Source organism: Amaranthus tricolor, chromosome 9, assembly GCF_026212465.1.
Source record: "Amaranthus tricolor cultivar Red isolate AtriRed21 chromosome 9, ASM2621246v1, whole genome shotgun sequence".
Taxonomy (NCBI): Eukaryota; Viridiplantae; Streptophyta; class Magnoliopsida; order Caryophyllales; family Amaranthaceae; genus Amaranthus; species Amaranthus tricolor.
Window position 1 is genome coordinate 11,122,440 of NC_080055.1, and position 14,705 is coordinate 11,137,144.

General features: G+C 29.6%; 1 protein-coding gene across 1 annotated transcript; it reads left to right on the forward strand.

The window, feature by feature from the left end:
- Positions 1–447: 447 nt before the first annotated feature.
- Positions 448–804, forward strand: LOC130823244 (SKP1-like protein 11). Its single transcript, XM_057687870.1, has one exon. The coding sequence runs from the start codon at positions 448–450 to the stop codon at positions 802–804; it is 357 nt and encodes a 118-aa protein (XP_057543853.1).
- Positions 805–14,705: the final 13,901 nt, after the last annotated feature.

Below are 14,705 nucleotides of genomic sequence, written 5' to 3' on the forward strand. Positions count from 1 at the left end.
GAAACGAGAAAAACAAAAAAAAAAACGGTGGGAATATTTGATAACTTTTTATTTTTATCATTTATATTAATTGAATGTAAAAACTAAGTAGCGGTATTGTTAATTTATTATTTTTTGTTCGTTAACTAGATTAGAAGATGAGCAAATTTTAGTTTAATTGAAATAAATTAGTTGTTTATCATTGTGACTTGATCAAAAATAAACATGCTCGTCCGTATTTAAACAACTGATATTTTAACTTCGCTCATAGCCCAAAAAAGTTCGGAAAAGATTCTACCACCCACCAAAACTGTATTTTGTTTGCCCGCCCCTATATATAATATATATGATTAATTGTTTGGAATTGTATTTACTATTACAAACTTTCAATTTTCTTGATTTCATAATATTGTGGAAAACTAATCAATTGTCGTGTATTTCTTTGTGAAACTTGGAGCGATCATAACAATGACATCTTCATCTTCATCGATGATGATAAGACTAAAGAGCATAGAAGGAGAAATATTCGAATTAGAAGAAATGGTGGCATTGCAAATGGGAAGAATCAACACTTTTTTATTAAACGTTGTTCATGAAGAATGCTGCACAAGAATATTGTTTCCTGTTAAACTAACATCACTCATTCTATCCAAGATTATCTGTTACTGTCAAAAACATGCCCGACAACCTAATAATCATCAAGAGCTCAAGAATTGGGATAAACAATTCATTGAAGATAATATTAATTTTCTTATTGATATAATTCATGCTGTTGATTATTTGCAGATCAAGTCTTTCAGGGATAATTTTCCATTTTTCTTTTAATTTCTTTTTTTCTTTACTTACTTGGAATGGCAAATCAATTTATGACACTTTGTACAAGTGTCATCAAATATTTTACCGATATTTACAAATGAAATGATATTCAAATATTAAACATTACAATTGATACTATTGTTTGTAGTGAAGGAGACCGAAATTAATTAATTTGATTTGTATTGGATCAATTTAGTTATGTTGAAAGCAAAATTAACAACTTGTATGACTTAATATAATAAGTAAGCTATATAAACTACACTTACAATGATTTTTGAGGATGTGTTGTGGTCAATCTTCACCCTAGTCTCGCTTTTTAATTTATTACAGTCGTAGTTATTAATATAAATTTTTACTCAAAAAAAATACTAATAAGGGAGACATAAGCTTTTTTTTTTTTTTTATTCGAACAATTTGGTTATGTCAACAATAACACCGAGTTATTTCAAGTATAAATTTGTAGAATGATTAAGCAAGACGACATAGTATTTGTAGCCCGAAGGGCTTGAAACAGGAGAAGACTTAGAAGAATTAACATCAAAAGGTTTAGTACTCACAAATTGAGAATTAACAAAAAGTAATCTAACATGTTTACTCAAATACAAATATGACACACAAAAGATAGAGTTTTATTACATAGGAATATAGGATAGAAGAATATAAGGAATGCAAAATGTCATTTTTCGGGTGACCTAAACGGGAATGCAAAATACTAGAGGATAAGAAAGCCGAATGTGGAGAGGACAGGATGGTAGCTCCATGTGTCGAATGGAAAGGATAAAGATCACTAGTGCTATTAGACCGTAAGAGGATATTTTCCCAGTGCCCACTTTTTTGACAGAAAAACCAAAATGATCAAATTCAACAGAAACTTTATTATCACGAGTAAACTTGCGAACAGAGATAAGATCAAATTCAATAGACTAATTATACATCATTACTAATTATACATTAGTTTCTGTAAAATCAAACTAAAGTGATAAACTCCTCTTATTTAAAAACTGTGTAATTATACATTAGATTCATACAATTCACTTTATGGAAAGATGAAAAACTTTTTTTGATAAGAAAGAGATGAACATTATGGATGGTTAGATCAAAAAATTGCCATTAGACATTCTAGTGAAGATTGATAACAATACTAATACAACCTACATCACATACACAATCACCTTTAAGGCTCTAACAAAGATTGATAAACTCATGTTATTAAAAAAAAAATGCTAGTTAAAATAATTCATTTGTTTGCGAGCATCAGGTATACAAATGTGATGACTTTGTTAAATTAGGTTAACGACATGATGATACGAAAAATTTAGTTCATCTAAGAAAAATTTGTTTCAAGCACACACAAATTAAAAACCGAGGCTAGGGTGAAGATTGACCACAACACATCCTCATTAAGTCATTGTAAGTGTAGTTTATATAGCTTACTTATTATATTAAGTCATAAAAGTTGTTAATTTTGTTCTCAACATAACTAAATTGATCCGATACAAATCAAATTAAGTAATTTCGGTCTTCCTTCACTACAAATAACAGTATCAATTGTGATGTTTAATATTTTAATATCATGTCATTTGTAAATATTACTAAAATATTAGGTAACACTTGTACAAAGTGTCATAAATTGATTTGTCACAAATGAAAATGTAACACCTTCAACTGTCACAATAATAATGACACCTAAGTTTATCAAACATTTTATAGTAACATATAAAATTGTCACAATTTAGGGCCCTGGGCATTAACCAACTTTGCCCGTACTAATCATGATTCAAGGTCTTAGATGAGGTTGAAAATAATAAAAAGAGTGATATATAACTTATGTAAATCTTTACTTAATATATAATAACAAGATTTAACAAAATAAAATTTAATATATTCAAATTTAAAACTAAAAAAAAAACTAATATTATTTTTAGCACTATTAAAGATATTACAAACAGTATTTCATATTTAAGGCTAATTAAGCTTTGATCATCATACTTCTTTTACAATGGACATAATCCATACCAAGTAGTTTTGAACCAGCATGTTTTGCGCAAACAAAGCAAGAAAATGATCAAGAAAAACAAGAAAGAACAATTTTGAATATTTGGGAAATAATTCGTATTAATACTGAACAATTTTTATTATCATTCCAAGTAAGTAAAGAAAAAAAGAAATTAAAAGAAAAATGGAAAATTATCCCTGAAAGACTTGATCTGCAAATAATCAACAGCATGAATTATATCAATAAGAAAATTAATATTATCTTCAATGAATTGTTTATCTCAATTCTTGAGCTCTTGATGATTATTAGGTTGTCGGGCATGTTTTTGACAGTAACAGATAATCTTGGATAGAATGAGTGATGTTAGTTTAACAGGAAACAATATTCTTGTGCAGCATTCTTCATGAACAACGTTTAATAAAAAAGTGTTGATTCTTCCCATTTGCAATGCCACCATTTCTTCTAATTCGAATATTTCTCCTTCTATGCTCTTTAGTCTTATCATCATCGATGAAGATGAAGATGTCATTGTTATGATCGCTCCAAGTTTCACAAAGAAATACACGACAATTGATTAGTTTTCCACAATATTATGAAATCAAGAAAATTGAAAGTTTGTAATAGTAAATACAATTCCAAACAATTAATCATATATATTATATATAGGGGCGGGCAAACAAAAAACATTTTTGGTGGGTGGTAGAATCGTTCCGAACTTTTATGGGCTATGAGCGAAGTTAAAATATCATTTTTTAAATACGGACGAGCATGTTTATTTTTGATCAAGTCATAATGATAAACAACTAATTTATTTCAATTAAACTAAGTACAAATTTGTGGAATTGAAAGGGCGATGAAAGGTGTATAAATAGTGCCCTTGTTCATCTCATTTCTACAACACAACATTCTACTATTCTATACATATTTTCCACCTAAAAAGTAATGAGAAAATGAGTTTTCTTATTCCGCACTAGCATGTGTAGTGATCCGTTCGATGCTTGTGGATCAACATTAGAGAAACGACATTTGACGTTTTATTATCTCGATTTTGGTATGTATCATACTCGATTATATAACGTGGATTGGCACATCAAGGGTATGATATTCTTCTATATTTGATAATTCGTATGATGATATGCATGCGATTCTATGTTAAGAAATAGTTTCTTGCAATTCCGCTTCACGCATCTGTATTCCTACAGTGGTATCAGTTAGCCTCTTGCATGATTATAATATAATTATGATAAAAAAAATTTATTTTGATTCAATTAGGGGAGGTTAAATAATGTAAATTATAATTGCTCGATTAAAATGTGATTTTAATCATTTGGATTATAGAAAAGGAAAATATTATAATTAGATTTTTTATTTTGATATATTTGATATATAAGATTATAAATTTTATTAGTATTTGTTTTGGTATAAAAAAAATCAAAAAAGATGCCCAATAATGTTCATAATTGGAAATCTTTCATCACGTACAAAAGTTCGATTTTTGGTACGAATTGGGCTTGAAAATTGTTTTCTCTATGTTTGAATTTCATTTCCCAACAATTTGATTGTTAATAGGGTTAGTAATTTGAACACTATTAACCCATTTCATTTTCAAAATGAAAAACCCTAGAATTTTTCCAAATGTGTTAATTTATTTGAATTTTATTAATTTACAAAATTAATCCATTGGTAACATTTAGCCAATATTCCTGTTTTTTCAAAAATGTTATGCAAAAATCGCCTATATTGACGCTTGGCTCAAGCCATGTTTATAAAGTAAAACTACACTTATGATGACTTTTGAGTATTGAATGTTGTCGATTTTTTCCCTATTACAGTTTCATCCTATAATAATAATAATAATAATAATAATAATAAATAATAGTTTTATAAACATTATTATTGACTAATTAAGTGACATTGTCATTTTAACGTATATAAACATTTATGAGAAATGTCACAAGATTCAATATTAGTCAAAGTTTTAGCATTAAGTTTATTATTGACTAATTAAGTTTATTAAGTTTATTAATGTCACATTAATAATAATAATAATAAATAGTAATAGTAATTATTATTATTATAATAATAATAATAAGTAAATGGTGATAGTGTTTTTTCCTTTCGAAAGTTGTAAAACTTGGTTTACAGAGCTTTTTGTTGAGTAGGCCATGTATAGATGCTCCTTTGAGTCTTGCTCACTTTTATGTATAGGAAGAGTAAAGTAGTTTAAACCTTCTTAGAAGGTAGGTTCTATTTTCATACTGATGCAATTTTTAAAGGTGTGGAATTATATCTAGTTGTATTGTTTTGTCTTCGTTTGGATTAATGAAATTTTCTCTTTATCCAAAAAAAATGGAGATAGTGGGTACACTAGTATTATTTTATTGAATATTATATTTTATGGAGAAAAAAATAGAGATCGAAAACATTTAAAAAATATTAAAAGTAAATTAGTGGAAAAAATTAATAAAAAACTATCTTTATAAATTGTTGTTTAGTATATAGTAGAGGTGATCAAACACCGGGCCGGGCCGAGTGAGAAAAATTGCCCATTTATGCGGGTCGGGCCAAAGTACGGGCCTAAAAGTTCCTGCCCAAACCCGTAATATGCAGGCTTGCGGGCCTATGTTATATATTATTTAATTGTATCATACAATAAAACTAAAATTAAAATATTATTTTTTCCTTTTCAAATTAATTACAACTTAGAAAAATGTCATTATTAATTCTTTACTCTTAATTTTTGTTTAATTTTTTTATTTATAAGTTGAAATATAATTAAGTGATATCTTGTTTGAATCATTTCATTGCAAAGATTATTAATATATAACTTTTGTAGTTTTCATTACATATAATTAAAAATATTAATAATTGAATTAGTACATCAAACTTCATAACAAATAAAATATTGCAAGAATATTAATAATTCTTTACTCTTTTTGAGGCCGGGCCGGGCCGCGGGTCAAATATCAATCCCAAACCCGTCCCAAAAAATTCGGGCCACTGATTTTCTGCCCAAACCCGCCCATCGGACCATATTTTGGTATCCAAACCCTCACTTTTTTGGCCCGGGTCGGACCCGGCCGCTCATGATCAGGTCTAATATATAGTACTTTCTTTCTCTTTCATGTAACAAACTTAAATCGTGGCTAATTTTTTTCAAAATAAATAAATATATAATTTTAGAAGCATGAGAGAAAATTTCTGGATGGTCGTCAGGCTGTTGCCATTTCAAGGTCTAGCTTTACGAAACAATATGCCTTCGCTAGGCCGTTGTTAGGTCGTTGCTATTTCCTAAAAAATATGATGAATGTTTGTTTGTTGCCTTTAATTATTTGTTTAGTGTACATCTTAAAACTAAGTTGATTGTAATAGAATAGTATGTTTCTAATTGAATAATATGTTTCCATATTTCTAATATTTTATGCAATCAAAATATTTACTAGAATATTAGAAATATGGAAACATATTTTGATTGTATAGAATATTCGTTGATTGTGTAAATATCGTAGGATATCTTTTGTCCTTGTATTTAATCTCCATTTTATGAATGAGAAAGACAACCAAAGATTTATACCCATTCAATCATGGTATCAAGAGCTTAGGTTCTCTTTTTGCCTCCCTCTAAACTATTCCTTGCTCCTCAAGGCAGCCGTCACCACCTTCAAACCACCACTCCTTTTGCCACCTCTCCTCCCTCCTTTGTCTTCCTCATGTCTTCTCTAAAAATTCATCCCACAACCTTGGTCGCTAACGTCAAAAATTGTGTACTGATTCAACTTGATGATGAAGGCACTCACTTTAATACCTGGTGCACTTTATTCAAACTCCATTATATTGTCGTGCTCATCTTGTTGAAGACTACATTATTCCCGGTGACGATTCCAAAACATCCTCTACCGATCCCGAATGGCAACGTCTTGACGATATCGTTTAGACTTGGCTTTATGCCACTATTATTATTGATCGTCTTAAAAATGTTATTCATCCTGATGATATTGCCAAAGATGCATGGAATCGCGTTTTACAAAATTTTCAAAATAACAAAACCTCTCGCATTCTTCATCTCAAAGCTCAATTCAATGATATGAAACTTTGTGACTTTTCCAATTAAATATGTCACTAAAGACTAGATAAAATATAATTCAATCATTTATAGTAAAATTTAAAATAAAAACTAACAATTATAACACTATAAAAATAAATTAATGACATATTTTTTAATGTTACTAGATTTTAGTTAATTATATTATAGTGCAAGTAGTCTAACCCATATATTTCGGAAAAATATTGTATTCCACTAGAAAATGTTAAAAGTAAATAACATAGATTGGTAAACTATTAGACTAATTATAGTTTTGTTCCCATATATCACCCAAAAGAAATAATACTAACGCTAAATTAAGACAAGATTCGATTTTCAATTAGAGTAAATAACATGAAAACTAATATACTAATAATAATCTTATTTTAAAAAAAATACTAATACTATTAAGTACTCCCTTTGTCCCTATGAAATGCACCCATTTTATTATGGGCGTGGAATTTAATAGATAGTGAAATTTGATTGGAAAATAAGACAAAAAAAGTGAATGATAGAAATAACTAGTCAAGATGAATAGAGAAAATAAGTTTATACTTGAGATTTAAAGAAAGAAAGTGCGGTCATTGCCAAAAAGAAAAAGGTGCAAAATGAGTGAAACAAATTAAAATGGAAAGAGGTGCAAATTGAAAGGGACTGAGGGAAGTAAAAAAAATGAAGAAAACAATTTCTAAAAATTTAAACATAATATGTTTCCATAGAATAATATGTTTCTAATAGAATAATATGTTTCCATATTTCTAATATTCTAGTAAGTATTTTGATTGTATAGAATATTAGTTGATTGTGTAAATATCTTAGGATATTTTTTGTCCTTCTATTTAATCTTCATTTTATGAATGAGAAAGGCAACCAAAGATTTCTACCCATTCTAAAATTAAATCCTTAAAACACCAAGTATATGACTTAGTCTCTTACTCATAATTTTCCATGATCTCACCTACACACATATAAAGACTTTCAAGGTGTTAGACGAAGTTGAAGTGAAAGCATTATTATGATATTTTTATTAATTCAAAAATAAACGAGTCTCTTAGATTCATGGATTCAAATTTAGATATTTTTTCGAAATTTGGATTCAAATCCGAATTTGAATATGATATGGAATCTAAAAATATAGGATTCAAATCCTTTAAAACTTAAAAGAATTTCGGATCCACTAATCAAATCTGAGTCTAGGATTCATTGCCGTCCTTAGTCAGTGATGTAAGATAGTCGTTGAGCATGGTCGATATTAAACTCAATTTTTATTGGATAAGATGAGCAAAACACAATCAATTAAGACCATATAATTCAATTACCATTTTGAAATATAATAATATCGCCTAAGGTGAACAAAAAGCATTATTAAGATCGTAACAATTTGGGGCTATTTTTGATTTGGAGTTGTGCCCAATTGCACATGGCCCCTATATAATAAATCATATTAGAATTATAATTTAATAAGGTTGAGAAAATAGTTAGATTTTTACTTGACATATCAATAGTCATAGAAGTATTATATTGTTTTATTTATGAAATATAAAAATATTATTTTCCTAGTTGATTAGAAACCGTTAATTCTAATATCATTTATATATATACATATATACATATATATATATATATATATATATATATATATATATATATATATATATATATATATATATATATATATATATATATATATATATATATATATATATATATATATAGACACACACACACACTAAAGGTGTACTATTTAATGAAGTTATTCTTATTGGCATTTCAGTAATTAGTACGTCTTTTTTTTCTGAAAGTTCTTAGATTATAAAAAAATAACGTGTTTCCTCTAATGTTTTGCAATTTTGTTGAGGTCTCAGGATTAGGCCTGGCAAAAGTTGACCGACCTGCTAACCTGATTTGAACCTAACCCAAAATAAGTGGGTTTGGGTTTTGAGACTTTTTACCCAATTAATTAAACGGGTCGACTTTTTACCCGAAATATCTTTATGGGTTGTACTCAATTATGCAATGATGTAACTGAGATTGACTTGTTGGAGGGTGGTGATCTTATGGTCGAAAATGAATAGATTTGAAAATATTAAACAAAGGACAATAGATATTTAATTCTAATATAGATTTGAAAATAGTAAACAAAATGAAAATTGGTTAGAGTGATTAATCATCTATATGTAGTTGTATGCATATGGAATTTTTTAATCTTACTATCATATAATATGCATAGGATGTCTCAATATATTGATAAGAATTGGATAAATAAACCAAGAAATATAGAAGCTTATATGAAGGGGGTTAGTGACTTTATGGAATTTGCAAAGAAAGGGACATAAAATGGTTTCATTAGATGCCCTTGTTGCAGGTGTCAAATTGATAGAAAAAAAAATCTTACTACTAGAGGAGGTTGAAAGATACATTTTATTTAAAGAGTTTTATAAAGAATACAAGGATTGGATATTTCATGGACCTATGACTGTTGTGGAGAATGTGTAATCAAAAAGGGATTCCATTTATAGCTTCCAATGAATTAGAAAACTTAGGTCAAGATGATATATCGGGGTTACTTCGAGATGCTTTTGGGTCAAATATTTTAGGTGACCCTGAGTTTGGTAATGAACATAATGATGAGGGGTTAGCTAATGAGACAATAGAGGAACCTAAATTTCAATGTGAATCTGATGAATTTCCTACACAACAACCTGATGTGAACTCTTCTTTTGAAGAAGTCAAATTTAGTAAGCTTTACGAAGCTTCCAAGGAACCTCTTTATGAAGGTTGTACTTCCTTTTCAAAGCTATCATTCATCTTTCACCTTTTTCACCTTAAGTGCTTGTTCAAGTGGCCGGATAAATCATTCTCAATGTTGATTGATCTTTTACTTGATGCATTTCTAAAAATAAAAAATTTTCCTTCTTTATAATACCAAGCCAAGAAATTGATCATGGATTTCGGTTTGGGATATGAAAAGATCCATGCATGCCCTAATGATTGCACATTATATTGGAGTGAGATGGCGGGGAAGGAGATGGCGGGGAAGGATTCTTGCCCTAAATGTTCTTGCTCAAGATGGAAGAGTGAAACAGATAAGGGTAAGGTTCTAGCAAAGGTGATGAGATATTTTCCTTTGAATTCTAGATTACAAAGGATGTATATGTCATCTAAGATATCTAAGGATATGAGATGGCATGATAAATGTAGACATGACGATGGAGTTCTTAGACACCTGGCTGATGGACAAGCGCGGAAGGAGTTTGATGTCCGATATCCAGGGTTTTCCAATGAACCTCGTAGTGTTAGACTTGGTCTTGCTAGTGATGGGTTCAATCCTTATCGTCTAATGAACACAACCTATAGTACATGGCCAATAATTTTAATTCCTTATAACTTACCTCCATGGTTCTGTATGAAGCCATCTTCATTTATTTTTGTCGATGCTCATTCCTGCTAAGGAAGGGCCAGGGAATAATAATATAGACATTTATATGTGTCCTCTGATACATGAGTTGAAATTGTTGTGGAAAGGCGTCAATGCTTTTGATTTTGTAAGTATGATTACAATTATTGTTATTGCTTATAATGAGACAATTGCATTTGCTTGTTTTTGATGTTGCTAGGTTACTTAAATTTTATTTATGATGCCTATATTTGTGATAAGTTTATTTCTTTGGGATAATCCGTTACTTTTTAATAGGTTAAGTTGAATCACAGAGAATCAGTGGGCTAGAAATGAGGAAACATACACACACTACAAAGAGTGGTGGTTATGTAGAGGGTACTTCCACTCAAGAATTCATGGTATATTAGAGTAGTGAATTGGAAACATTTATCATTATGAAAAATGTGATTGTATATTTCATTTATACTTTTGTATTGTTATAGGACATTGCTGAAAGTAGGGTTAATGAACGTTTACGTGATTCGAAACAACCTTGTGAAGTGATTGAGACAGAAGTTTTTAATGAGATGATATATCAACAAGACAAACCTAATCAGCGTGTTGTTGGTTATGGTCATGGGGTTAGTAGATCTCACGTGTTTGGTATTGAAGCTCAATTACGAAACAACAAGATTGGTGATTGTGGTGGTACTTCAAGTGATGTTATGGGGCTTAAATCCTACCTATTGTCTGTTGAGAGAAAAGGCGATGAGGTTATGAGAAAAAATGATGAGGTTATGAGAAAAATGATGAGATTATTTCCTAATTACAAAAAAGAAATGATGAGGTTACTTCCCAACTTTTGAAAAAAAATGAAGTTGAAGAACTAAGAGCTCAAAATCAAAAACTTCTCACTCAGCTTGCATTAGTCTTAGATCAATTACAACAAAATAAAAAGACAAGTAAGAATCATTATTATTTTTATCATCCATCGAATCGTTTTCATATTACTTTTTAGTGCTTATGGTAGAAGTGTAGTTTCTAGTTTTTTTATGTTATGTGCAATTTTGCTTGCAGTTGGATGAAGTAGATATGATAATGACTTATATAAAGTTTTTTATATTCATGGGGAGTTTGGTAATTAAGGTAATCCCATATTTAAAAATAATTGTTGGCCTTGAATAATAACGGGGAGTATGTATTTTGGCTAAAGTTTGTGCATTTTGTTTGATTTGTTGCAGATTTTTGCAGCTAATGTTCATATTATGACCAACAAATCATCTTTTGCGAAGGTCTTGACACTAGAGTGGAAATTGCAACATAATGAAAACAATTCTGTAGGCCTTTAACTTTTGACAAACTTCTAACTTTTAAATTTTTCTCTCTTAAACATCGATGAATATGTATGTGTATGTGAATATTGATCAAATTAGGCACCTATGTTGCTTGGACTTTTTTGATCAAGCTACAAAAACTTAAGGTCAAAGCTACATCAACAAATGTATGTGCGTATATGAATATGAAATGCTAATACTTTTGTGGATATCAGTGTGCACTCAAGGCTTCAGCATTAATAAACTTAATGCTAAAACTTTGACTAATATTGAATCTTGTGACATTTCTCATAAATGTTTATATACGTTAAAATGACAATGTCACTTAATTAGTCAATAATAATGTTTATAAAACTATTATTTATTATTATTATTATTATTATTATTATTATTATTATTATTATTATTATTATTATTATAGGATGAAACTGTAATAGGGAAAAAATCGACCACATTCAATACTCAAAAGTCATCGTAAGTGTAGTTTTACTTTATAAACACGGCTTGAGCCAAGCGAGCCGTCAATATAGGCGATTTTTGCATAACATTTTTGAAAAAACAGGAATATTGGCTAAATGTTACCAATGGATTAATTTTGTAAATTAATAAAATTCAAATAAATTAACACATTTGGAAAAATTCTAGGGTTCTTCATATTGAAAATGAAATGGGTTAATAGTGTTCAAATTACTAACCCTATTAACAATCAAATTGTTGGGAAATGATATTCAAACATAGAGAAAACAATTTTCAAGCCCAATTCGTATCAAAAATCGAACTTTTGTGATGAAAGATTTCCAATTATGAACATTATTGGGCATCTTTTTTTTATTTTTTTTACACCAAAACAAATACTAATAAAATTTATTATGTTATATATCAAAATAAAAAATCTAATTTTAATATTTTCCTTTTCTATAATCCAAATGATTAAAATCATATTTTAATCGAGCAACTATAATTCACATTTTTTAACCTCCCCTAATTGAATCAAAATAAATTTTTTTTATCATGATTATATTATAATTATGCAAGAGGCTAACTGATACCACTGTAGGAATATAGATGCGGAAGTGGAATTGCAAGAAACTATTTCTTAACATAGAATCGCATGCATATCATCATATGAATTATCAAATATAGAAGAATATCATACCCTTCACGTGCGAATCCACGTTATATAATCGAGTATGATACATACCAAAATCGAGATAATAAAACGTCAAATGTCGTTTCTCTAATGTTGATCCACAAGCATCGAACGGATCACTACGCATGCTAGTGCGGAATAAGAAAACTCATTTTCTCATTACTTTTTAGGTGGAAAATATGTATAGAATACTAGAATGTTGTGTTGTAGAAATGAGATGAACAAGGGCACTATTTATACACCTTTCATCACCCTTTCAATTCCACAAATTTGTACTTAGTTTAATTGAAATAACACTAGTGGAAAAAACGTTTTTTGCTGCGATTATTTGGCCATTATTTGCTGCGGTTTTGGCCCCCAGCAATAGTGATAGCAGCAAGTGTCCTTTTTTAAATGCTGCGGTTCAAAACCACAGCAAATAAGGGCATTATTTGCTACGGTCATGAGCAAAAACCGCAACAAATAAGGAGGGTTATTTGCTGCGGTCAGGGGCAAAACCGCAGCAAATAAGTGTGCATTATTTGCTGCGGTTTTGCCCCTGACCGCAACAAATAACTCTATTTTTTTTTCTTTTTTCGTTTTATACTCATAATAATCCAATAATAATGTACATTGTAATAACAATGATTAATCCAATAATAAATCAAATGATAATCACAAATAATCACCAAAAATCTCTTTGTAATAATAATCCAATATTAATAATATGTACGTACATATATATATAATATACATTAAAGTTATATAGTAATTAAAATCTATACACAGAACCAATTGGAGCTCAGTGACCAGCAACACCACCTCTCCCAAACAGGTAATCGGAAAAGTCATCCACGCTTACAGAATCTTTGGTGCTTGGTGTACTACACGTGCCCTCTTCTGAGTAGCTGAACAAGGAGGAGACCTCACTTGATGAATCCACCCTTGACTGACGCTGCATCACCAAAGGATCAACACCAACATCTGAACCACTATGCCTGATCTTAGGCATTCCATATTTCTGGGAATGACCAGCAGAACCAGCTGCAAAATTCATCACACCAAGCTTGCCATCATAAAAACTCTTGACAGATGATGGCATTCTTGGAGTGTTCCTGCAGTAAATAGTTTCGAGATAAGTGTGCTTCCACCAAAAATAGTATCAATTAGAAAACTATCGGATGCTTGAATATTCAAAGAGACAAATGCCACAATTCCACACAAACCATAGTTGTACTACTAGAACCATAAGCGAGTTATACACAAATGACTATTTACTTGTAAGCATTTCTCTTTTCTGTTTTTTGCTTTTCCTCTAAGAAATTTCATTGAGTTCCTAATGCCCTCCCTCTACTTCTACATAAACATAATATAGAATCAGGTTAAATTAAATACATCCTAAACATGGTGGAATTTTAAGTAGTGAATGAGCAAATTAATGTCTACTTTGTTCATTACATTTGTGTTCCCATAAAACTAACGAGAAAGCTCTCATTCTCATGCATGGTAAATCCAACAGAAGGTTAGATTACAAAGTTTGTTTCTCTTCCTCATCCTATTATGGCAAGTTCAGATAAAAAGCAGTAAAAGCAAACAATATCAGTACTGTTTATTTTACCATAACTAAGCTAAATTTTTCTAACATATCTTGTGGGAAGAAGTAATTTCAAAAATTGTATCTTCCATATCTAAAAGCATCACCAAGCTATGAATATTAAAAATAAAGTTAACACTTCAATTAGATTTGAGCATTTGCAATTATGAATGAAATTTCATAAATATAGTGCAAGAAAATACAAACCAGCATCAAAAAATCCACAAAATAAAGGAAGAGTACAAAACCTATTTGTTGGAAGGTTAATGTAACACCCCGATATTTTCCCGATTTTCCCGATATATTTAATAATTCACTAATAATATTATTTCTGTATATATATTTTATTTTTTTTTGGGCTTGGTCTTGAGATTTGCAATCCTTTTTGGCAATTAGA

Excerpts from the sequence above, each read along its gene's own strand:
- LOC130823244 (XM_057687870.1), top strand. The coding sequence starts at position 448 with ATGACATCTTCATCTTCATCGATGATGATAAGACTAAAGAGCATAGAA.